The sequence below is a fragment of the Mizuhopecten yessoensis genome, unplaced genomic scaffold (genome assembly GCF_002113885.1).
Source record: "Mizuhopecten yessoensis strain PY_sf001 unplaced genomic scaffold, ASM211388v2 scaffold8949, whole genome shotgun sequence".
Classification (NCBI taxonomy): Eukaryota; Metazoa; Mollusca; class Bivalvia; order Pectinida; family Pectinidae; genus Mizuhopecten; species Mizuhopecten yessoensis.
In genome coordinates this window covers 461,066-488,814 of record NW_018407803.1, presented here as the reverse complement: position 1 = coordinate 488,814, position 27,749 = coordinate 461,066, and the positions used below count along the sequence as shown (strand labels likewise).

The following is a 27,749-nucleotide window of genomic DNA, read 5'->3' as shown; positions in this document are numbered from 1 at the left end:
CATTATACAATTCAGTGTTTCTAATCTTTACCAGACAATAACTCTAGAGCCATTATACAGTTCAGTGTTTTCCAATCTTTACCAGACAATAACTCTAGAACCATTATACAGTTCAGTGTTTCCAATCTTTACCAGTCAATAACTCTAGAACCATTATACAGTTCAGTGTTTCTAATCTTTACCAGACAATAACACTGAACTGTATAATGGTTCTAGAGTTATTGTCTGGTAAAGATTGGAAACACTGAACTGAATAATGGTTTTAGAGTTATTGTCTGGTAAAGATTAGAAACACTGAATTGTATAATGGTTCTAGAGTTATTGTCTGGTAAAGATTGGAAACACTGAATTGTATAATGGTTCTAGAGTTATTGTCTGGTAAAGATTGGAAACACTGAATTGTATAATGGTTCTAGAGTTATTGTCTGGTAAAGATTGGAAACACTGAATTGTATAATGGTTCTAGAGTTATTGTCTGGTAAAGATTGGAAACACTGAATTGTATAATGGTTCTAGAGTTATTGTCTGGTAAAGATTGGAAACACTGAATTGTATAATGGTTCTAGAGTTATTGTCTGGTAAAGATTGGAAACACTGAATTGTATAATGGTTCTAGAGTTATTGTCTGGTAAAGATTGGAAACACTGAATTGTATAATGGTTCTAGAGTTATTGTCTGGTAAAGATTGGAAACACTGAATTGTATAATGGTTCTAGAGTTATTGTCTGGTAAAGATTGGAAACACTGAATTGTATAATGGTTCTAGAGTTATTGTCTGGTAAAGATTGGAAACACTGAATTGTATAATGGTTCTAGAGTTATTGTCTGGTAAAGATTGGAAACACTGAATTGTATAATGGTTCTAGAGTTATTGTCTGGTAAAGATTGGAAACACTGAATTGTATAATGGTTCTAGAGTTATTGTCTGGTAAAGATTGGAAACACTGAATTGTATAATGGTTCTAGAGTTATTGTCTGGTAAAGATTGGAAACACTGAATTGTATAATGGTTCTAGAGTTATTGTCTGGTAAAGATTGGAAACACTGAATTGTATAATGGTTCTAGAGTTATTGTCTGGTAAAGATTGGAAACACTGAATAGTCTGAATGGTTCTAGAGTTATTGTCTGGTAAAGATTGGAAACACTGACTTTTATAATGGTTCTAGACTTATTGTCTGGTAAAGATTGGACACACTGAATTTTTGGCTCATTGTTTCTATTGAATCAGAAAAGATATTGAAAATAATAATTCCAAAATAGGAAAAAACACAAGAGCAAAAGTCTGATGTATGTACCAAGTTTTATAGAGATATGCGAAACAACTTTCAGGTTCTGGCCTGGAAAATCAAAGAAACAAGATTTTTGTAGTTTTGGGTATTTGTTTCCATGATAACAGGAAATGAATTGAAAATAATAATTTCCTAATAGCACAAGGCAGTATCAGGACTCCAGCCTGATAGATGTACAAAGTTTCATGGATATGTGGGAAGGTTTTGGAGCTGTTGCTCGGAATGCACAAACAGTTTGATGTATAGAGCCCATCTAATATCCCCTACAAGTGTTTTTTGTGAGGTATAATTATATTTCAAATAGGTAAGTAATTTTTTAAAACAAAAACTGTATCTGGCACACTGAAAATTAAGACTAGAAATGTATTTTCTTTTCAGATATGTCTCTTTGGAAAAAACCAGGGGTCCGTAATATCAATGTTTGGAGGTAGAAATGTCATCAAACAAAAACTTGTTAGAGAAATACATTGAAAAACAACCCAAACAAGTGACCAAGTCATAACCTTCCCAAACTAACGAATCGTCACTGGAATAAATCAATCATCAGTTGACTAAAATTGTTATTTTTTTGGGACAATACTTTAAAAACAAAAACAATTGTCATGCTTATTCATAAAACTGATTGTAGAAACGTGTCAAGAAAGGCCAGCTGTTTAAGTAAATTGAAATAAGAATAACATCACCATTAAAAGTGTACGACTCATGCAAAAGGTGCTTCATCAAGACTGTATTTGTATATATGAAATGTGAAAAATGTAAAATTCTGATTAAGATGTTTTTGGAATAAATAAAATAAATATATAAATATAATTATAAAGATACATCAAGAAAGCATGAGCATAGACCTGGGCAGCAAACTAGTGACAATAAACACCCCTGACTGTGTAATGTATAGTTTAAAATTCTGGTCAAAATATTCTGTAATAAACATGAGAAAAATATACACAGAAAGTCTAGGAAAAATCACAATACCAACCTCATCATCAAGGCAACCAACCGGTGATTTACATCAAGTTCATGACATTGTATGATTCAACATGAAGAATATGATTCGACATCATATCACCAAGGTGACAAGTGATTCAATATCACATAGGTGACAAGTGATTCTATATCATCTAGGAGACAAGTGATTCTATATCACCAAGGTGACATGTGATTCAATATCACCTAGGTGACAAGTGATTCTATATCACCTAGTATCCAAGTGATTCTATATCACCTAGGTGACATGTGATTCAATATCACCAAGGTGACAAGTGATTAAATATCACCTAGGAGACAAGTGATTCAATATCACCAAGGTGACATGTGATTCAATATCACCAAGGTGACATGTGATTCAATATCACCAAGGTGACATGTGATTCAATATCACCTAGGTGACATGTGATTCAATATCACCAAGGTGACAACTGATTCCATGTCACCAATGTGACAAGGAATTCTATGTCACCCAGGAGACAATTGATTCAATATCACCAATGTGACAAGTGGTTTAATATCACCAAGGTGACAAGTGATTCAATATCACCATGGTGACAAGTGATACCATATCACCATGGTGACAAGTGATTCTATATCACTATGGTGGCAAGTGATTCTATATCACCATGGTGACAAGTGATTCCATATCACCATAGTGACAAGTGGTTTAATATCACCAAGGTGACAAGTGATTCAATATCACCTAGGTTACACATGATTCAATATCATATCACCAAGGTGACATGTGATTCAATATCACCTAGGAGACAAGTGATTCAATATCACCAAGGTGACATGTGATTCAATATCACCTAGGTGACAAGTGATTCTATATCACCTTGTATCCAAGTGATTCTATATCACATAGGTGACATGTGATTCAATATCATCCTACAGGTTACTATGACAACTTATGATCCTTACTATCGGAGGTTTATCGTGGCAACATTTCCTCCATGTCTGCCACTGTAAATGCCACCACTGCCCACACAGCAGCACATAGGTTCATTTCTCCAGGATTCTGGACTGTCATTGTGTCGCCTACAAAAAAAGCAGAGTGGGAAAAAACATACATTTTTTGCTTTTGTTTTTATCCATGTCCTTAGGAAAAGGTCAATCTTGATCTCAGTTGCTGATTTGATATAGTCCAATAAATACTTAACTTATGATTATAGTTTTTTCTCTGAAAACAACTTGGCCCATAAACACCCTTAGTTGCTAATAGTCCTGCAGTGGAACTGGACTGGGAAAATTGTCGGTGACCAGGTAGCTCAATTGGTAGGTAGAGTGTCTGTCTAGAGTTCAGGTAGAGTGTCTGTCTAGAGTTCAGAGGGTCCTGGGTTCAAGTCCCGGTCTGGCCGTGCATTTTTCTGGCTCCTACTACATTAGGCGGCCAACAAAATATACCAATGGAAGGTGGTATAGCATCTTCAGGGTCGAAGACTTTGATAAAGGAGGGAGAAATGAGGTGAAACTAGATGGGTCGATCGTTGGCGAGCAGACAGTTCCATTGGAGGAGCATCCATCTAAAGTTTGGAGAGTCCCAGGTGTAAACCCTGATCTGGCTGTGCATTTTTCTAGCTCCTACTACAGTTGCATGACAAGGTCAAATCTTTTTCCTCCATACTTGAGTCAAATAGCTTAGCTAACACTTGCCATTCTTATTTGAATAACTGACACTTAATCATCACATCTCTTGACATCAAAAAAGTAATAGGATATTAACAAAGAAACAAGACAACAAAGTCCCAGACATTAACACAAAAACTAGACAACACAGTCCCCTTCCCTGACATTAACACAGAAACTAGACAACACAGTCCCCTTCCCTGACATTAACACAGAAACAAGACAACAAAGTCCCTGACATTAACACAGAAACTAGATAACAAAGTCCCCTTCCCTTACATTAACACAGAAACAAGACAACAAAGTCCCTGACATTAACACAGAAACAAGATAACACAGTCCTCTTCCCTGACATTAACACAGTAACAAGACGACAAAATCCCCTTCCCTGACATTCATTAATACAGAAACAAGACAACAAAGTCCCTGACATTAACACAGAAACAAGACAACAACGTCCCTGACATTAACACAGAGACAAGAAAACAAAGTCCCTTTCCCTGACATTTACACAGAGACAAGATAACAAAGTCCCCTTCCCTGACATAAACACAGAAACAAGATAACAAAGTCCCCTTCCCTGACATTAACACAGAGACAAGACAACAAAGTCCCCCTCCCTGACATTGATACAGAAACAAGACAACAAAGTCCCTGACATTAACACAGAAACAAGATAACAAAGTCCCCTTCCCTGACATTGATACAGAGACAAGATAACAAAGTCCCCTTCCCTGACATTAACACAGAGACAAGATAACAAAGTCCCCTTCCCTGACATTGTTACAGAAACAAGATAACAAAGTCCCCTTCCCTGACATTAACACAGAAACAAGACAACACAGTCCCCTTCCCTGACATTAACACAGAAACAAGATAACAAAGTCCCCTTCCCTGACATTAACACAGAAACAAGACAACAAAGTCCCCTTCCCTGACATTAACACAGAGACAAGATAACAAAGTCCCCTTCCCTGACATTAACACAGAAACAAGATAACAAAGTCCCTTTTCCTGACATTAACACAGAGACAAGATAACAAAGTCCCCTTCCCTGACATTGATACAGAGACAAAATAACAAAGGCCCCTTCCCTGACATTAACACAAAAACAAGACAACAAAGGCCCCTTCCCTGACATTGATACAGAGACAAAATAACAAAGTCCCCTTCCCTGACATTGATACAGAGACAAAATACCAAAGCCCCCTTCCCTGACATTGATTCAGAGACAAGATAACAAAGTCCCCTCCCCTGACATTAACACAGAAACAAGACAACAAAGTCCCCTTCCCTGACATTGATACAGAGACAAAATAACAAAGTCCCCTTCCCTGACATTGATACAGAGACAAAATAACAAAGTCCCCTTCCCTGACATTGATTCAGAGACAAGATAACAATGTCCCCTTCCCTAACATTGATACAGAGACAAGATAACAAAGTCCCCTTCCCTGACATTAACACAGAGACAAGATAACAAAGTCCCCTTCCCTGACTTTAACACAGTGACAAGACAACAAAGTCCCCTTCCCTGACATTAACACAGAAACAAGACAACAAAGTCCCTGACATTAACACAGAAACAAGACAACAAAGTCCCCTTCCCTAACATTAACACAGAAACAAGACAACAAAGTCCCTGACATTAACACAGAAACAAGACAACAAAGTCCCTGGCATTAACATAGAAACAAGACAACAATGCCACTGACATTAACACAGAAACAAGAAAACAAAGTCCCCTTCCCTAACATTAACACAGAAGCAAGACAACAAAGTCCCTGACATAAACACAGAAACAAGACAACAAAGTCCCTGACATTAACATAGAAACAAGACAACAATGTCCCGACCATTAACACAGAAACAAGACAACAAAGTCCCCTTCCCTGACATTAACACAAATACGAGACAACAAAGTCCCTGACATAAACACAGAAACAAGACAACAAAGTCCCCCTTCCCTGACAGTAACACAGAAACAAGACAACAAAGTCCCCTTCCCTGACATTAACACAAATACAAGACAACAAAGTCCCTGACATTAACACAGAGACAAGAAAACATAGTCCCCTTCCCTGACATTAACACAGAGGCAAGAAAACATAGTCCCCTTCCCTGACAGTAACACAGAAACAAGATAACAAAGTCCCTTTCCCTGACATTAACACAGAAACTAGACAACAAAGTCCCCTTCCCTGACATTAACACAGAAACAAGACAACAAAGTCCCCTTCCCTGACATTAACACAGAGGCAAGAAAACATAGTCCCCTTCCCTGACAGTAACACAGAAACAAGATAACAAAGTCCCTTTCCCTGACATTAACACAGAAACTAGACAACAAAGTCCCCTTCCTTGACATTAACACAGAAACAAGACAACAAAGTCCCCTTCCCTCACATTAACACAGAAACAAGACAACAAAGTCCCTGACATTAACACAGTATTAAGATAACAACCTACTTACCATTAGTGTGGTGATAGTAAAAGTATTTAGAAGTATCTAAATATAGACTTGAACCTGGTACACCATGAGACATCCACATATCAATGTCCTCACCGTCAGCCCCAGGTTTTAGTTTAGTAGCGTTGATCGGTTGTAGTAAGTCAAGTACAGACTTCATTATCTTTGTAGCTTCTTCATTACCTGACAGACCAAAATAAACACTGATTAATCAGAGAATATTGATACAATACAACACCATAAGGACACAATCTTAAATGATTAAAATTAATTAAATGTATTGAATACCTGTCTACTAGGCCTGTGTATATCTGGGGAAATTATTTCTTGTTTGTAAGCGTTTTGGTTTAAAGCCTTCACAAAGATAAGTGTTACTTTTTAAATATAGGTAGCAGTTATACTAACATTATTAATTGATTTTCTTTATAAACCTTAAAACTTATGTTAATAGTTATTTACCAGTAAATTGTATCCCATATGGCAGGAAAGTTCCAATATCTGACTCCATTACCATATCAAATTTACCGATGTTCTCCTGGAAATGGAAGAAAAGGAATGAGTAACTCAATTTTCATACAAGTTTATCACATTTTTGTAGTATACATGTGATAGATTAGCAAAGAATAATTTTGTCTTATAAAGTAGTTGTTTAAATAAAAGGCTAATATTTAGCTAACAGGATTATAATGGGGAAAACATTTTCCAAGCAATTTATCAAATTAAATTCCATTGATGAGACAGTTATCTGTCATTTCAACTGACAGCCAAATCTTACTGATAGATGTCAATCTTATGAAGATGATAAAATTAAAATACGAAACATTAATTTTTGAAACTAATTATAAACAGATGAAAATTCACACTTTTCTTTGAAAATGTCATGAAATTTTACAATGGACAACAAAATATTCTGTCAAAGATCACTGAATATTTGTTATCATTGGTATTTTAAACGCTGGTATGCAAAATGACTACTAAGACAATAAATATGAACAGTCCTTCCTAATTAATGCTTTTGGGCTTAATCCTTAACAGGGATTGAATGGTCCTTTAAATCCTCTGTAACAACTAAGGTTTAATATTCTACTTCTTGTATTACCTTGTGAGCCTGGAAGTAAGCTTCAGCTCCGACAGCTCCGATTTCCTGAGGTACAATAAACAGTGACAATGATATTGTTGTAAATTTATAATCAATCTAAATACAAAATTGAAAACCTAAACATCTAAAATGTTACAATGCAGACACTGACAAAGTTTTGGTGGTGTTCAGTGTTTTGGAACTTTTTTTTATCAATGCAGTGCTTTTTTACTTGACACTCTGCCATCCCAAGATTTATTTGCATACCAAATTTGGTTACACAGTTGAAAAGGTATCAAATATGTACCTTGGACAAATTTTCAAAGATTGAGGTCAAAGGTCGAACCTAAGGTCACAGTGAGGTACGTTTTGCACTATGTATTCATTGTGATCACAAACATTACTCCTTAAGATCACAACCACAGGTCTTTTCTTTAGCAGGTAATTCATTTCATGCATAAACTTTTAGTATATTATGTTTTGCAGGAACTTTTTGATGTATTTCAACAAAACTGTTAATATGTGGCCATATACTTTGAATCAGCCACTTTCCTTTCAATATCATCTGTACCACTTGCCTTCCCTGTCACGTCACCTGTATGAATTACCTCTCATGTTCACAAGACTTCCATAACTTTTACTGTTTACATGACCTACATGAACATCATTTACCTCTCCGGTTCATGTTACTTTCTTACTTTTTCTTTGCTACTCTCCCATCCTCCACCCATACATAGGACCTGTATCAGTCTTCTACCCTGTCCAAGTGGCATATATCTTTCATCATTTATCTCCCTTATTGACCAATATATATGTGACCTGTACCATTTTCTTCTCTGACCATGTAACCTGGACTGTTTATCTCCCATGTCAAAGTGACAAGAACCAATTATCCCCCTTGTCAATGTAACCTGTACCAATTATCCCCCTTGTCAATTTAATATGTATAAATTATCTCCCCCTTTATACATGCATGTGACATGTATCATTTATCTCCCCCTATATATGTGACCTGTATCATTTATCTCCCTTATTGACCAATATATATGTGACCTGTATTAAGTATCTCCCCTATCCATGTGACCTGTACAAATTATCTCCCCTGTCCTTAAAAATGCATAACTTACCTCTCCTGTCCACATAACCATCCTCATTGTCCTTTTGGGTTGGAGTCCCAGCTGAGAGATCAAGGACAAAGCCTGACAGAAAGATATGAGGTAAAATGCTTTTGCAATATTTTAAATGTACATGAGAGGAAGGCTATGGCCAAGCATTGTGAATAGTCTGTTGATGTGTAAATTGAACAAATCTTTCACTTTACAGATTTAGAAAGAATCTGTCACTACTTAGTTTGTAGACTTTGCAAAAATACAGGGAAGCCTTATCAAAACTGGGTTTTTTAAAAATATGCCTATAAACATCCATTTTCTGTCTCAATGTAAGAAAATAGTGTGATGTTATATAATTACTATGGTTAATAAGTGAACTTTGATTGAGCGATATAACTGTCAAACATAACATTATGAACTCAGCTGAAATGCTAGTTTTAAAAACAACACTTTCTGTGTTATTTTCTGAAACTGATCAAAAGATTAAGACCATGAATGGTTAACTTTAAACAAGAGACACATGGGCCTCAACAGTCACCTGAGTTATGTAAAAACTGATGTTATCAATGAAAAAGAAATCATTCTGTAACAAAGGTAACTTGAACTATATGGTTATAATGTAAATCAAGTTTGAATATATAATAATATAGTAAATTTCACCCCCCTCCCCAGGGGTAAATGTGAAACTCGAGGGTCATGAAATTCACAATTGTGATAAAGTACCTCAAGACCCTTCCACCTTTGAAGAGTATTGGTTTCCAGCACATTGTCGGACAACAGACAAAAGGCGATTAGAATAGGTCTCTTGAGACTTTGTCTCAGGTGACCTAATAATAATTTTACTTATATTTCTTTATATTGTAAATAGTCTAATAGCATCAACACAACTAGGAACTCAATCCTTTTTAATTCCATTACCTGCCAGGAAATGAAGGCACCCCCACCATCATCCATTGCCCCTTGACCAACGTCCCAGCTGTCCAAATGTCCACTGACCAACACAACCTGTAAAATCCCCAGTGTTGATTTTGTTGTAAAATAAAAGTATGCCAAATTGAAGAACATTTTCTTTAAAGCTTTGATATATTACAAAGTATAGGAATTTACTCAAATTTGTGAAGAAATGTTTGTTCAAATCTCCAGATTATTGAACTTCTGAAAGAATAGTTTATTCAATTTTTTCCCCCTGACTGGTAATTAAAGGACAAACTAATGTTCTAATACATTCCAGGATACCCTCCTGATGTTGTAATACATTCCACCTGAACCCTGATCACAAACAACATAATGACCTTGACCCTAATACTACCATGTCAAGGTTCACATACAGCTACCCCACACAACACAATGACATTTACCCTAATACTACCATGTCAAGGTTCACATACAGCTACCCCACAAAACACAATGACCTTGACCCTAATACTACCATGTTAAGGTTCACATACAGCTACACCACAAAACAGAATGACCTTGACCCTAATACTACCATGTCAAGGTTCACATACAGCTACCCCACAAAACACAATGACCTCGACCCAAATACTACCATGTCAAGGTTCGCATAGGGGTACTTCACACAACACAATGACATTGACCCTAAAACTACCATGTCAAGGTTCACATACAGCTACCCCACAAAACACAATGACCTTGACCTTCATACTACCATGTCAAGGTTTGCATAGAGCTACCTCACACAACACAATGACCTTGACCCTCATACTACCATGTCAAGGTTCTAATACAGCTACTACACACACAACACAATGACCTTGACCCTCATACTACCATGTAAGCTTCTAATACAGCAACTTTACACAACACAATAACCTTGACCCTAATACTACCATGTCAAGGTTCTAATACAGCTACTACACACACAACACAATGACCTTGACTCTCATACTACCATGTCAAGGTTCTAATACAGCTACCCCACACAACACAATGGCCTTGACCCTAATACTACCATGTCAAGGTTCTCATACAGCTACCCCACACAACACAAATACCTTGACCCTAATACTACCATGTCAAGGTTCTCATACAGCTACCCCACACAACACAATGGCCTTGACCCTAATACTTCCATGTCAAGGTTCACATTCAGCTACTACACACAACACAATGACATTGACCCTAAAACTAGCATGTCAAGGTTCACATTCAGCTACTACACACACAACACAATGACCTCGACCCTTATACTACCATGTCAGCTTATAATACAGCAACTTAACACAACACAATGAACTTGACCCTAATACTACCATGTCAAGGTTCTCATAAAGCTACCCCACACAACACAATGGCCTTGACCCTAATACTTCCATCTCAAGGTTCACATTCAGCTACTACACACACAACACAATGACCTCGACCCTTATACTACCATGTCAGCTTCTAATACAGCAACTTAACACAACACAATGACCTTGACCCTAATACTACCATGTCAAGGTTCACATACAGCTACCCCACACAACACAATGGCCTTGACCCTTATACTACCATGCCAAGGTTTTCATACAGCTACCCCACACAACACAATGACCTTGACCCTCATACTACCATGTCAAGGTTCTCATACTGCTACTACACACACAACACCATAACCTTGACCCTAATACTACCATGTCAAGGTTCTCATACAGCTACCCAACACAACACAATGACCTTGACCCTAATACTATGATGTCAATGTTCACATACAGCTACCCCACACAACACAATGGTCTTGACCCTAATACTTCCATGTCAAGGTTCACATTCAGCTACTACACACACAACACAATGACCTCGACCCTCATACTACCATGTGAGCTTCTAATACAGCAACTTTACACAACACAATGACCTTGACATTAATACTACCATGTCAAGGCTCACATACAGCTACCCCACACAACACAATGGCCTTGACCCTAATGTCAAGGTTCACATACAGCTACCCCATACAACACAATGGCCTTGACCCTTTTACTACCATGCCAAGGTTCTCATACAGCTACCCCACACACCACAATTGCCTTGACCCTCATACTACCATGTCAGGTTCCAATACAGCAATTTTACACAACACAATGACCTTGACCCTAATACTACCATGTCAAGGTTCTCATACAGCTACTACACACACAACACAATGACCTTGACCCTCATACTACCATGTCAAGGTTCTCATACTGCTACTACACACACAACACCATAACCTTGACCCTAATACTACCATGTCAAGGTTCTCATACAGCTACCCCAAAAAACAACAATGACCTTGACCCTAATACTACCATGTCAAGGTTCCCATACAGCTACCCCACACAACACAATGGCCTTGACCCTCATACTACCATGTCAAGGTTCTCATACAGCTACTACACACAAAACACAATGGCCTTGACCCTCATACTACCATGTCAGCTTCTAATACAGCAACTTTACAAAACACCATGACCTTGACCCTAATACTACCATGTCAAGGTTCTCATACAGCTACCCCAAAAAACACAATGACCTTGACCCTAATACTACCATGTCAAGGTTCCCATACAGCTACTACACACACAACACAATGATCTTGACCCTCATTTTACCATGTCCCATGTCAAGGTTCGCATATAGCTACCCCACACAACACAATGATCTTGACCCTTTTACTACCAAAGTTCTAATACATCTACCACACATACAACACATTGACATCTACCCATAAAGTATCTTTTCTTGGTATTTTCTTAGATATTTACTATTTAGGGTTCTAAAACATCTTCCACAACATAAATAAACTTGGCCCTCACACTACAATGACATTTGGTTACTTAAACACCTACCACAACAGTCCTATGGACTTGACCCTTTACCTACCCCATCAGTCCAATAGACTTGACCCTTAACCTACCTCATCAGTCCAATAGACTTGACCCCTAACCTATCTCATCATTCCTATGGACTTGACCCTTATCCTACCTCATCAGTCCAATAGACTTGACCCTTAACCTACCTCATCAGTCCAATAGACTTGACCCTTAACCTACCTCATCAGTCCAATAGACTTGACCCTTAACCTACCTCATCAGTCTCATGGACTTGACCCTTAACCTACCTCATCAGTCCAGTCGACTTGACCCTTAACCTACCTCATCAGTCCAATGGACTTGACCCATAACCTACCTCATCAGGATAAGTACTGCCCACCACTTCAGCCACAGTATTCCTTGATTTGACTGGTGGAAGGTTCCGAGCTCCCATCATTAGTTTCACCACAATCTTCTCACCTGAAATGACAATTACAGCTATCACAGCACTAGTTTATAGTCTTAATTCCTTTATTATCATGATTTTCACAAAATTTCTCATGAATGCTCCTTGTCTTTGAAGAGCAAGCTGTACAAAATGTGACTATACACATGCTAAAATACAAAATTCATCATACTTGTCTGTAGCTCAGGCTAGTTCTACAGTTTCTGATGTCACCATTGAAAAAAAGGCTTTCCAGTTTTCAATACATATTTGTGTAATTCAATATTTCTCCCAACCTGGTATTTTTCCAAGCCTCTAAGAGTGGTACTGTCTACACATTAAGCTTTCATTAAGCTTAGAACCCAGAAAAACTACAGCTTAGGAGTGGACAAATTATGTCAGTTATGTTTAAATATTTTCTTGCAGGAGTGTATCATTTCTTACAAAAGCTCCCAGTTAATTATCACTTGCCTCGCTGCTGCATTCGGTCCATCATCTCGGCATCCTCAACTGTAATACATGCTGTTGGAATCTTCTTGACACCATCTGCGTAGTCCTGAAATTACGGGTAACAAGCAAATTCGTGGAATTTATATCCCCTGCTTTCAGGACATATTGAAGGTAAACATTATTGAGGTTAGGTTTACACATGTGAGTAACGTGCTGTTGAGATAGCCTTATCTAATATTTAATAGAGTTATTGAGCGGAAACTGCAGATAATGACTCTGCCAAATGGAGTCTGATTAAAGTGGTCATCAAGATTGGTCAAGCACTTATAAGACATTTAACCCTGGTACCAAGTTTGGAGAAAATCGGTTAACATTTGTTGTAGTTATTTCACGGAAACAAAACACAGCAGATAATGACGTTTTTCGTTATTCAAGGTGCCATAACTCTGCCAAATGGGGTCCGCTGAAAGTGGGCATTAAGCTTGGTCGAGCCCCTAAGACATTTAACCCTGGTACCAAGTTTGAAGAAAGTCAGTTAACATTTGTTGTAGTTATTGCACATAAACAAAGCGTGCAGCAGATAATGATGTTTTTCGTTATTCAAGGGGCCATAACTCGATCTGCCAAATGGGGTCCGCTGAAAGTGGTCATCGAACTTAGCCCAGCCCTTAAGGCATTTGACCAAGTTTGATGTCACTCAGTTCAAACACAGCTAAAACAGAGGTCAGTCAGTTCAGACAGAACAAAGCAGCTACATGAACAAATGAAATCACTCAATAAAAATACAAACTTAAAACGTTTTTTGAAAGATTTAGCTTCAAAACAATCTTCTTACCTGAAATGAAAATTAATAGCTATCACAGTGCTACAAGTTTATATATATAGTCCGATTTCCTCCATTTTCATGATTTTCACAAAATCTCATGAATGCTTCTTGTCAAACTTTATTGTATTTAGTCCTCCTGAAACACTTTAGGATGAAGTGCATTGATTTCTTTTAATTCTGCACACTGAGAATTAGTGTCAAAAGTATGGTGTTCATACTTCTATATATCAGACAAAATGATATCCTGTCATCAGTGTGAGTTATAACATATGTTACCTGCATGCCAGTGTGTGGGCTGTAGATGGACAGAGGGGTGACACTGCGTATGAGTGTGGCCACTGCCCCGTAGACCGCAGCCCTTGCTGCCCCATTACTGCGGTAGTCCACAGACACACTATAGCTTATCCATTCCTGGTTGTACACCACAATCTTCCCCTTCACCTAAGACCAAGTATGCATCATCAATATTTTTCATGTAAAATGTCCCTGTAAAGCTAAGTCATGCATCATCAGTGATATTTATGCAAAATTTATGAACATACTCTCCCCACTTTCCTTAAACTCATTGAAGTTATGTATTTAGTTTTACAATATAGTATAAAATTGATGGGATTACGTTGAAATCCAATTACTATTATTGACATTAAAACTGATAGTCTTGGTTATGTCTTGTTCATACCTGCTTCGCATGTTGATCAAGGTCAGCCCATGACCTTACCACAATGACTTCTGATTGGATGCCATTCTCAGGAGTTCCCACACTAGTACCAAGGCCTAGAAGGGCGAGATCCTTTCTTCTAGGTGACAGCATTTCTGCTGATTCCTGTCCCCTCACCCAGCGTGGAACCTAAAACATCATATCTATACTCATTATACAGTGTATGGGGAACCTACAAAAGCAGATTTAATGAAAGTGGAAATGATGAGCAACAACACCACTGAATCTGGTACAAAATGTAATGTTAGATTTACATCCTACGTAAAAGCAGATTAAGTATGACTGTTAGGGAGTGTTCATGTGTACCTAAACTATCATATCTATACTCAACTATACAGTGTTAGGGAGTGTGAACCTAAACTATCATATCTATACTCAACTATACAGTGTTAGGGCGTGTGAACCTAAAATATCATATCTATACTCAACTATACAGTGTTAGGGAGTGTGAACCTAAAATATCATATCTATTTACTGGTTTTCATGTTTACCATTGGTAATTGTGGTACAGTATATGGTGCCGATCATTTTACAACAGGCAATATTTCTGTTGATTGTAAATTCTAAAAATAACCTATAGTTTTTAAGTATTCCTTACCCAGACTTCTTCTCCGTGGACATTTTTCAGACCATCCTCTTTCAGTTTGTCCAGCATGTAGTCTGTGACAAAATAAAGCGACATATAATTTACTGACAGTTTAAACTATTATAGCACATGTCATAGCCTAATCCTGACACCTAGCACAATATAATTCCTTTAAATGGGTATATAAAGATTTAAATAGAGATTTTGTAAAATATTTAATTTTCTTGACATAATTTCATTTGTCAAAATGAGCACTAGTGACAGGAATGTTTTGCAAAAGCCCTCGTGTAGACTGTATGAAGCATACCTTTTGCAGACTGTATGAAGCGAACAGAACTTAGTTTTCATTGTAACTTGATAACATGTAACAGACAATATTTTGATCACTCGTACCAAGATACATCTGTATAAGTCTTACCTATGGAATCCTCTAGGTTTTGTGAGCCAACCTGTCGATTGCCAAACTTGTCCACAAACGTAGCTAGTCTGTTGTAGGACTGATTTGCAGCAGGGCCATGCACAGACCTCTCTATAATCTGGTCAGCAATTGCTATTAAAATATCAAAATCTCATCATGTCAAGTCTATATATGCTGTTTTATTTTATTATAGCATATGAAACGAAGATATATAACTTGGCAGTTAATTTCATCAAAAAACTGCAGTGAATATGTTTGCAAAATAGACAATGTCAATCCAAAATCAATGCAACCTGGGATCAATGTTAAAACATTATAAATTAAGTATCTCTTTAGTGTTTATCTGTAAGAAATGAGTCCATTTCTACTCTTTACTTAGCCACAGTACAGTACGTTATATATTCGTATTAATATCTGACCTCTATAGCCCTGGATCTCTTGTATCCAGTCCTCCAGGGGGCGCTTTTTGTTTCCAGGTAACAATCTCCCTGGAGATACTTTGAAAATATCTTCAAAGACCTTTGACCTTTCAAACTTAAGAACAGCACCATATGATGGACTTGGGTGATTGATAACTGTAAAGATAGCATGCTTTCATCAGATATTTAAACCTTGTATAGTTATATTCCAATAGATCATTTCATTTTAAGTGTTGGTCTGCTACAGGTATATAATTATCTAGGCAAAACCAAAGTGTGATTGTCAATGTCCTCGCAATATATTTGACATTGTTTTACATTTTGATATCAATTATATTATCTTTCTTTTGCTGGTGATTTTTAGTTTAAGAACTAACCAAATACAATCTGAGTTAAATCAGTCAATATTAAGAAGTATTTCAAAATATAAATTAGGTCTATAAACCTGGTCATTTTTTTTTAAACTTGTAAATTCTAATCAGTGTTGAATTGTGTTGTGTCGCTTCCATATTTTTATTGATGACTTATTTATATACATATCTTACTATAAGTGACTTATATATATACATATCTCACTATAAGTGACTTATATATATACATATCTCACTATAAATGGACTTAACTAAATATTTTGTAGGTCCTATAAGTCCACTAATTAGTATGGATCCAAATGATATAGTGTAAATTAGGGTATTGTAAGAACACAAAATAAGAATTCTGTATATCAATTAACTTACAAAAAATGATGAGAATGGCTAACAGTCTCCAGAGTACCGCCATGATTGAGTATAAACCTGTAACAGATAACAAAAAATGGTAAAAATGGCTAACACTCTCCAGGGTACTGCCATGATTAAGTGTAATCCTGGATAACAATAAATGGTGAGAATGGCTAACACTCTCCAGAGTACCGCCATGATTGAGTATAAACCTGTAACAGATTACAAAAAATGGTGAGAATGGCTAACACTCTCCAGGGTACTGCCATGATTAAATGTAATCCTGGATAACAAAAAATGGTGAGAATGGCTAACACCCTCCAGGGTACTGCCATGATTAAGTGTAATCCTGGATAACAATAAATGGTGTGAATGGCTAACACTCTCCAGAGTACTGCCATGATTGAGTATAAACCTTTAACAGATAACAAAAAATGGTGAGAATGGCTAACACTCTCCAGGGTACTGCCATGATTAAATGTAATCCTGGATAACAAAAAATGGTGAGAATGGCTAACACTCTCCAGGGTACTGCCATGATTGAGTGTAAACCTAGATAACAATAAATGGTGAGAATGGCTAACACTCTCCAGAGTACCACCATGATTGAGTGTAAACCTAGATAACAATAAATGGTGAGAATGGTTAACACTCTCCAGAGTACCACCATGATTGAGTATAAACCTAGATAACAATAAATGGTGAGAACGGCTAACACTCTCCAGGGTACTGCCATGATTGAGTGTAAACCTAGATAACAATAAATGGTGAGAATGGCTAACACTCTCCAGGGTACTGCCATGATTGAGTGTAAACTTTAACAGATAACAATAAATGGTAAGAACGGCTAACACTCTCCAGGGTACTGCCATGATTAAGTGTAAACTGTAACAGATGACAATAAATGGTGAGAATGGCTAACACTCTCCAGGGCACTGCCATGATTAAGTGTAAACTGTAACAGATAACAATAAATGGTGAGAATGTCTAACACTCTCCAGGGTACTGCCATGATTAATTGCAAACTGTAACAGATAACAATAAATGGTGAGAATGGCTAACACTCTCCAGGGCACTGCCATGATTAAGTGTAAACTGTAACAGATAACAAAAAAATGGTGGGAATGGCTAACACTCCCCAGGGTACTGCCATGATTGAGTGTAAACTTTAACAGATAACAATAAATGGGGAGAATGGCTATAACACTCTCCAGGGTACTGCCATGATTGAGTGTAAGTTGTAACAGATTATTATAAATGGTTGGAATGGCTAACACTCTCCAGCTGGGTATAGCCATGATTGAGTGTAAACCGGTAACAGATGATAATAAAATTTAATTGTGAGAATGGCTAACACTCTCCAGGGTACTGCCATGCATGATTGAGTGTAAACCTATAACAGAAAACAATAAATGGTGAAAATGGCTAACACTTTCTCCAGTGTCCCCCACTACACAGATATTCACACTTCCGGTAAGGGAAAAATATATTGGTCTGAAATTACCCCAGGGTTTAAAGACGGGGCGATTCCTGTTATAACAATTGCATGAGGTCACGTCAACAATGCATTGATGTCATGACAACAATGCAATATGACGTCACATCAAAAATAGCTGGTCACGGAGGATAACTTTGACTTGCTCAAAACAGAGACGTATATAACATAAATGGCTTTATACATCTCTGCTCAAAATAATAAAATAAATATTTGCTATTCATGAAATTACCACTGGTATATTTGCATGGTGTGGGAGAAGAATTTTAATCAGTAATTATTTTAGTCTCTGCTTAATTTAGAAGTAAGAGAGAAAAATGTCATGCATCGACAAAGCCTTGGTCTAGATACTAAGGAATCTTACCCCTCGGGATGAGATTTTTCTTTCTTACAACCAAGATTGGGAAAGATAATATTAGTCCAGGGTAAGAGAAGAGATTACATTCATGCCCTTTGAAAAAATCCAAGAATTATCAAGGATTTTCTTCCATAATGACATTCTGTTTGGAGGAAAAGAATTGCATTCCTAAGGAAAACTGAGTGTGGAAAGACACTTACAATAGCTAGTTTTCGTCTGCTAATTTGATAAAATTATAAGGAACAGAGTTTTAGACATGGCTAATCCGTTAATGTTTACATAGACATAATTTATAGTTTAAATTGATTAAAAACAGAATTATCATTACGATGTAGTAAATGCCATGCCATAGCGTGTGCACCTTTCTTGTAAACTCTGGTAGGTTAGCAAGTATCGTTAACATCAGTGCTGGTTGTCTACGCTACGATCCACTTATATATAATTACTGACCCAGGCCTAAAGCATACCGTAGTTCACTAGCTGGGCCTAGGCTACCCTCCGACTAAAGTGTATCAGCAGATCGATCGGTCTCATTTGACTTTATCTGTTTATCATGTATACATATAAGCCTATATATGCAACTCGCTAAAAACGATTGTCACGGTAGATATCACATGTATTGGACAGCAAACATACCTTGTCACGCCTCACGCATTTATGTGTTTGTTTTCAAACGCTTTGAGCTTTAGCTTGTATCACATGCGTACAGTTAAAACATTCAAGTGACAAGATGGCAGACAACATATCGAATGTGAAAGTAGGCAGGGAAGGCCTACTGAAGAAATTAGAGGAATGGGGCATCGAAAGCACGACCATTGAACATCCAGAGGTATACAGTAACAAAATCACATCAGGCTTTTGTCTAATGCGTGGGGAAAGCCTACAGTTTGTGTTGTACGAGGCACGTTATGATTGCATAGACAACCCGAGGCAAGGGAGATAACTTGGAAAACTTGTTCATTCACAGGAGTCCAAAAGATATTCTGTAGTCACCTCAAATTTCAACCCCCCTGATAAGTCATGTTCAAAGACCTCAATAAAAAATCGGAACTTATATATGTTATTTGTGTATATTGAACTTGTAGTCATTGGCTATACTGAAAATACAGAGCCAGTTTAACCTATGCAGTCAAAAATCATTAAGGCTGCATGATCATGATGTCTTCATAAAAATAGCTCACTGGACTTATAACATGTCAATCTCTTTTGCGATCCAACTGAGTGCTGAGAAATGACCTATAGATTAAAGTTTATTTATATACCTAGGTCATGAAGAGCTTTATTTCTCTTCTACTAGCTCAGTTGAGTGGAATTCCGACCTCAAATTGTTGCCATGCTAAACCACTAAAATCATAGTAAAATCCACTGGTAATACATTTTAGCAATTAATAAATAAGAAAACAAAGGCTAAGTAACCTTGATCGATAAATGAACTTTAGATGATGTGCCATTTGATAACATTCTGCGATTATATGAATGCGCTAGACATGTTATTAACATCGAAGCGGAAAAGTACAATAATGTTTATAACAAGTCTAGCTCTTTTATAAAAACATTGAATGTTAAGAAAGGACGTTTTATATGAAGTTTAAGTAGTGTTTATGGTCAAAGGTCTATGGTTAAACACATACATGTATATACCGGTAAAATATGTTATGCAGACGTTTTACTATGATTTTTGTACTTTCCCATAGCAACAATCATCGTCTTGTGAGGCCGTATATTTATTTAACCTCTCCACACATAGTTAACGAGAAATAAAGCCCCTTATGACCCAGGTATATAAATGATCTTCAAATTACATGTCATTTCGTAACACTCAGTTGGGTCGCTTAAGAGATTTACATTGTTAAAAATCTTGTGAGCAAACTTTTATAATTACATCAGCCTTAATGTCATATTGTGAATTCGTTAACCTGGTTATGTACCTTTTTAATAGCTCATGTACAAGTTCAATATATTTAAATTACAGATATATATTCCTATTTTTGATAAGGGTATTTGAATATGACTTGCCAGGGGGTTGAAATTTAGGGTGACTATTACATCTTTTAGGGGGCTTGTTGAACCTTAAATTTTTGCGTGTATAGATTTAAGTTATATAACATAATTAGAGGGCTATTTTAAAAACATGTGATTAGTGTGGTTCATCCACATCAATTAAATGGATATTGTGTTGTTGAAAACACACTTTTTAGTTGAAGGACATGCATGCATACAGTTGTTATATGTAAGTGAAAACAAAATTCAAAATGTGATTTTTGAGAACTATATATATCAAAATATCTACAAATATTTTTGCATTTATCCTCATAGGTACAACCTTCGATTTGAATTTCAATCCATTGAAAATGTCACAGGGATGATAATTGATGTATTTCGTCTGTATATAATGTGTCTGTCAGATATGTCAGAGCTATATATAGGTAATAGTGGAACTGGACTGGGTCGATCGCTGGCGACCAGGTAGCTCATGCCATCAATTGGTTAGAATGTCCACCTAGAGTCTGGAGGGTCCCGGTCATGCATTTTTCCACCTCCTGTTACATTTATAGGTGTACCCAGGTGTGAGCTAGTGCACATGTTCCCTGTTTATAGAACAAATATTGGAATATATGTTGTGTAACTGTTATGTGGGTGAGAAATGCAAGGTGATTCAATGAGAATGTTCTATTTAGCAGTTGCATTGTGTTTATACTCCAGCGCATTCATTGATACAATGTACTGTTGGTGGACAGACGTACCTGGGTGATGGCCACACTATTGATGGGGTATGGGAGCATATAGATATAGCCGGTTGTTTTCCTGTCTCGTAAAGTAAATGTGTTAAAGAAAAGAAAAATACTGTCTTCCTAATTTATGTTTGAACTAGGACCTGTGACATTTGGTGCCCAACGCTCTACCAAATAGGTAAAGAGGGGAGCCTGTTACACCCTGCCACTATGGGTCCCCCAGACCCCCTTAACAGGGCTTCACACTTTTGATCAGATCAATGAGCGAGGTTTAGACCCGGCTGTTACACCCTGCCACTATGGGCCCCAGACCCCTTAACACTCGGGCTTATTTTGCACTCGTGATCAGATCAATGAGTGAGGTCTAGACCCACACATATAGCCTCCTTTTTACCATCAATCTATTTCAGGCCACAAACCAATATCAAAATTGAACTGCAACATATACTGACTATGTATTTCTCTTTTTTGTGGTTTGATATTCTTAAATTACAAAGTTACACATTTTAGCGGGGGAAAATATTACTATTTAGTTTGTGAAAATTAGAGCCAAAAGTCTGTGCACCCACTTTTAAGAGTTGGTTACTTAATACACTGCGATACATCATAATAATTGATAAGTGAGGTGTTGTTTGAAAATTTGTTTCGAGTGCAAGATACAGCTTTTTGTTATGGAATGGATCTAGAATTTCTATAGATACATGTACATGTACATGTATAAGAACTGCATGCTGAACCATATAGACAGTAGAACGATAATAGAGTTTGATCAATATGAGACAGAATGTGTAGAATGTTAAGCAACCTTTAAGATCTTTTCTGTGTGGGATAAAGGATTTTTTTAATCAAATATTATACTAAGAAATTAGGCGTGTTCAACAAATGGAATATTGATGCCAATAAGTGTGAGAATTTGATCATTGTGTGGTTTTTATTTTTGACAAAAGAACATGCATACAGTTTTAGATTTAGAGACTTTGAAGCCGTTTTCATCTGCCCACATTTGTACTTAAACATTGTTGAGGTTGCCTTTCTGTTGCATGCATGTTAACGTTCATTTTTCAGCTCACCTGGCCCTTTAACAGGAAGGGGCTACATGGGTAAAATATTGAAAGAATTTTATTACAAAAGTTTGTCTGTTGTCATCTAGTATTTATTTTGCACTATAAATAAACATTAATAGTAATAACCCTGTTCAGTATAATATAAGGTAAGACCATGCAGATAAATCACTCAGATTATACCTGATTGCTTATCTGTAGGGTCTCTGAATCAAAGGTCAAGGTTAACTGTTTCTTAAATAAAAAAAAGGTTTTTTCTTGACTACTTGTTGATAAAAAAATATTTCCAAAGTTTTCCTTCAAGGAAGATTCAGCCAAAACAATAAAAATGTATTTCTGTCAGCAGTTAACTTATTGACACTTATGCAATCCAAGGTGAAATTTGAGATAAAATATTTCATTATGGTGCATCAATATGGGATCCCCTAGCTGGTACTTTTCATTAAATGTGCGATCAATTAGATTTAACATTACCCAGAACATGTTTTATTTGTATCCAGGTTTTTACAGTAGAACAGGCACTAACACTACATGTTTTATTTGTATCCAGGTTTTTACAGAAGAACAGGCACTAACACTACATGTTTTATTTGTATCCAGGTGTTTACAGTAGAACAGGCACTAACACTACATGTTTTATTTATATCCAGGTGTTTACAGTAGAACAGGCACTAACACTTTATGTTTTATTTGTATCCAGGTTTTTACAGAAAAACAGGCACTAACACTACATGTTTTATTTATATCCAGGTTTTTACAGTAGAACAGGCACTAACATTACATGTTTTATTTGTATCCAGGTTTTTACAGTAGAACAGGCACTAACATTACATGTTTTATTTGTATCCAGGTTTTTACAGTAGAACAGGCACTAACATTACATGTTTTATTTGTATCCAGGTTTTTACAGTAAAACAGGCACTAACACTACATGTTTTATTTGTATCCTGGTTTTTACAGTAGCAGGCACTAACATTACATGTTTTATTTGTATCCAGGTTTTTACAGTAAAACAGGCACTAACACTACATGTTTTATTTGTATCCAGGTTTTTACACTATAACAGGCACTAACACTACATGTTTTATTTGTATCCACGTTTTTACAGTAGAACAGGCACTAACACTACATGTTTTATTTATATCCAGGTTTTTACAGTAGAACAGGCACTAACACTACATGTTTTATTTGTATCCACGTTTTTACAGTAGAACAGGCACTAACACTACATGCTTTATTTGTATCCAGGTTTTTACAGTAGAACATGCACTAACACTACATGTTTTATTTGTATCCTGGTTTTTACAGTAGCAGGCACTAACATTACATGTTTTATTTGTATCCAGGTTTTTAAAGTAGAACAGGCACTAACACTACATGTTTTATTTGTAACCAGGTTTTTACAGTAGAACAGGCACTAACACTATATGTTTTATTTGTATCCAGGTTTTTACAGAAGAACAGGCACTAACACTACATGTTATATTTGTATCCAGGTTTTTGCAGTAGAACAGGCACTAACACTACATGTTTTATTTATATCCAGGTTTTTACAGTAGAACAGGCACTAACACTACATGTTATATTTGTATACAGGTTTTTGCAGTAGAACAGGCACTAACACTACATGTTTTATTTGTATCCGGGTTTTTACAGTAGAACAGGCACTAACACTACATGTTTTATTTGTACCCAGGTTTTTACAGTAGAACAGGCACTAACACTCCATGTTTTATTTGTATCCAGGTTTTTACAGTAGAACAGGCACTAATATAACACTACATGTTTTATTTGTATCCACGTTTTTACAGAAGAACAGGCACTAACACTACATGTTATATTTGTATCCAGGTTTTTACAGTAGAACAGGCACTAACACTACATGTTTTATTTGTATCCAGGTTTTTACAGTAGAACAGGCACTTCCCCACATTTCTCACCTTGAAGGGATGTTTGCCAAGAATTTGTTTCTGCGGAGTAAAAAGAAGACACTGTATCTGTTTTGTGCCCCCCACAATGCCGACATTAAACTGAATGACCTTGCTAAGCTATGTGGTGTCTCAGGAGGACTACGTTTTGCAGATGAGTGTGTGTTAGTGGAAAAGCTAGGACTACGACAGGGCGCTGTAACCTTGTTTGGACTTATCAATGACCAGGCTAAGGATGTGACACTAGTGTTGGACCGACGGGTCCTAGATGGCACATTTACTAAGATTTACTTTCACCCTATGGTGAATTCTGCCTCTACTGCCATCTCTCCAGCAGGCATACAGGCCTTCCTCGAACAGACAGGACACCAACCGCTCATTGTAGATCTAAAAACCTCTGAAGAATCCCAAAACTGATTTCAATTCATTTTAGTTTATACAATTCATTTGGAAATAACTTTTTCATACCAACTTCATACCTTTTTTTTGTGCACTTGTGTTTTAAAACCTTTCATTATTAATTCATGACACCAATCTGATCATATGCCAGGATAAAAAAAAAATCAGAGTCCGGATAATTGCTGAAATGATTTAGACTGCTAAAATGACAAAGCAATTATTTCTGAAGAGGAAAAGAGCATTTTATCAACTTTCTTTTTATATATGCACTGTATATGCTTATTATTTCTACATTTCATGTTATAAAGTTCTGATAAACTAAATAATTATGTACTTGTATAGAAGTTCATATACATGTAGCACACCCATTAATTGATAATGTGTGACGTTTTGATGATGTACTCTGTCACCTTCATCAGACAAATGACTGGGGGAGGGTATGTAAACAAAGATGTTAAATAAATACCAGTTGGCAACAATTTTGTTATGTTTACACATCAAGAAATAGGAGACAAATCTATATTAGCTGATAAGGGCAAAGCAATAGTGGTCGTAGGCATAGACAATCATGAGGGCCGTGACTACAGGACAACAAGACATATACATAGCTTCAGGCCAATCCAACTCAAAAGTTGAAAAGGCACCTCATAGCCATCCTCTCCAAATCCATACTAAGAGAACCAGATTACTGAATCCTGATACAGGTATCTGTATTCCACTACAGAAAACACCCCTAAAATGTACTGTAAACACACCAATGATTCATAAATGGGAAACCACTAAGACCAATTGTGGACTGTACTGGGTCTATTAGTTAAAATGTTCCCACGTCGTTAGCAGACATTTTTAGACCATGTCAAGAACTGTTTCCAAGATACCATCTATTAGCAACTCTATGGCACTGCTATGGGTAGTTCAGTGTCTCCCATTGTGGCCAATTCATTCAAGGAACACCTGTGGCTGAAGCAAGAAGCAATACTGCCACTGCCCCCATGGTTTGGTTTGGTTTTATAGGGTTAAACGTACTACTAACAGCTAGGGTCATTGAAGGAAGTGCCTCCATGTGTATCATGAATGCGTGCATGTGTGTATGTGTGCCGGAGACAGGGTATGTTGGTGTACTTGCCTCCTTGTGAGAGCGCGGATCTGATGCCGACTTTATATATAGTGCTATCTCACTGAAATACTATGCCAACTTTATAGTGCTATCTCACTGAGATACCATGCCGAAGGCCCCCAGCACTGCATTCCACCCAGTCACATTATACTGACAACGGATGAACAAGTTGTTGCCATTACCCTTAATGCTGAACGTTTAAGCAAGGAATAACAACTAAGTACCTTTTTTAAGGATTCTGGTATGTCCCGGCCTGGGACAGAACCCATCGTCTTCATCCCTTGGGCAAACGCTCAACATTAAAGCCAGAGGTGAGGTGTCACCAAGCAAGGCACTATGAAATAAAAGGTATTAGAAGTAGAGAGGAATATAAAGATCCCAAATCTTGCAATGGGTGCAGCAGATTTGTTGCTCGAAGCAAATCCACGATTCTGCAGGGGTTCCGGCATTAGTCGCCTCTTACGAAACGTGCAGTGGGTATCGGCAGGTATACACATCGGTACTAGGGATAACTAAGAAATGGTCACAGTAGTATAGGCAGCGATATGGGGGGTGGTGGTGTTGCCATTTGTGATGTGGATATTGGGGGGGGGGTTGTACTGAATGACCTCTGTTGATGCATAATGACGTGATTAACATGTGCCGTCACAATGGTTTTCTGGCGGGGTTGTCTGGACTGTGGGAGCAGTAACATCTTGATGGTGTTGAGAGTATTTAAACAGTAATGATTCAAAAAATAGTTAGAATTGTGATGAAATACGTTTAAAAGTAATGAAAATACCTGATAATTGTTGCTATAATCGTAGCCTACGCCCTACCCGAACATAGCTACAATGTCTATTTTATTCGCTGCCAGAACTTTTTCTGCTGAAGTTATTGAACAATTTCTAGGTATTCTTTAGCTTAAAAACAGTAATGATTCCAAATATTTAGAATTGTGATGAAATAGGTTTAAAAGTAAAGAAAATACCTAATAATCGTTGCTAATCATAGCCTACGCCCTACCCGAGCATAGTTATAATGTTTAGTTTATTTGCTGCCGGAACTTTTTCTGAAATTATTAAACAATTTCTAGCTTTAAAACAGTAATAATTCAAGAAATAGTTAGAATTGTCATGAAATACATTCAAAAGTAAGTGTACGATATCTAGCTTACGGGTTGGTTTTGATGACGTCATCAAGTTTTTGCAGGACTGTAATGTGTAGTTGATGGGTTGGTTTTGATGACGTCATCAAGTTTTTGCATGACTAGAGTGTAGTTGACGGGTTGGTTTTGACGACGTCATCAAGTTTTTGCATGACTGTAGAGTGTAGTTGACAGGTTGGTTTTTATGACGTCATCAAGTTTAAGCATGTTTATGATGACGTCACAGTGAGATGATGTCTACTTTAGAATTCCTGTGCGAGAGCATTATTGTAGGTGGGGATTTCCTAGAAAATACCTGATAATCATTGCTTATCATAGCCTCCATCGTCCTTCGAGGCCTGTTGTCATGTCAACTATCCGTTAGTGTGAAGTCTTAACCGGAAGTACAAACTAGTTAAGGACTCGCACAACTAAATCAGCCAATCAGCAAGTGTTTCGTTCCTATCTGAAATAAGTTCCGGCTAATTACTGGGCCACTGAAGGAGTTTAATAAGGAACTGATGACAGATTATTAGATAATTGAAATGTTCAGGTATTTAACTTTTGAAAAATATATACTTTTGATATATTT

At 36.9% G+C, this 27,749-nt stretch overlaps 2 protein-coding genes across 4 annotated transcripts; one reads left to right on the top strand and one right to left on the bottom strand.

Annotated features, from left to right (window-relative positions):
- Positions 1-196: 196 nt before the first annotated feature.
- On the bottom strand, positions 197-19,495 carry LOC110456918 (carboxypeptidase Q-like). Of its 3 annotated transcripts, XR_002463642.1 has the most exons (16): positions 19,431-19,495; positions 16,960-17,016; positions 16,223-16,378; positions 15,804-15,935; positions 15,398-15,459; positions 14,761-14,928; positions 14,358-14,522; positions 13,277-13,361; positions 12,737-12,840; positions 9,482-9,568; positions 8,582-8,653; positions 7,476-7,520; positions 6,836-6,911; positions 6,380-6,559; positions 3,116-3,318; positions 197-2,486 (listed from the first exon to the last, which is right to left on the bottom strand). XR_002463642.1 is itself a non-coding variant. In XM_021507977.1 (15 exons), the coding sequence occupies exons 2-15, from the start codon at positions 17,000-17,002 to the stop codon at positions 3,212-3,214; spliced, it is 1,482 nt and encodes a 493-aa protein (XP_021363652.1). In that variant the 5' UTR covers positions 17,003-17,016; positions 19,431-19,495; the 3' UTR covers positions 197-3,211. The 3 variants fall into 3 exon arrangements, 2 of the variants coding, with proteins under 2 accessions (XP_021363652.1, XP_021363653.1); XM_021507977.1 differs by having other exon boundaries at positions 197-3,318; XM_021507978.1 differs by lacking the exon at positions 19,431-19,495 and adding an exon at positions 19,262-19,273 and having other exon boundaries at positions 197-3,318.
- On the top strand, positions 19,293-25,969 carry LOC110456919 (prolyl-tRNA synthetase associated domain-containing protein 1-like). The gene is made up of 2 exons (XM_021507979.1): positions 19,293-19,623; positions 24,489-25,969. The coding sequence occupies exons 1-2, from the start codon at positions 19,525-19,527 to the stop codon at positions 24,930-24,932; spliced, it is 543 nt and encodes a 180-aa protein (XP_021363654.1). The 5' UTR covers positions 19,293-19,524; the 3' UTR covers positions 24,933-25,969.
- The last annotated feature ends 1,780 nt before the right edge of the window (positions 25,970-27,749 follow it).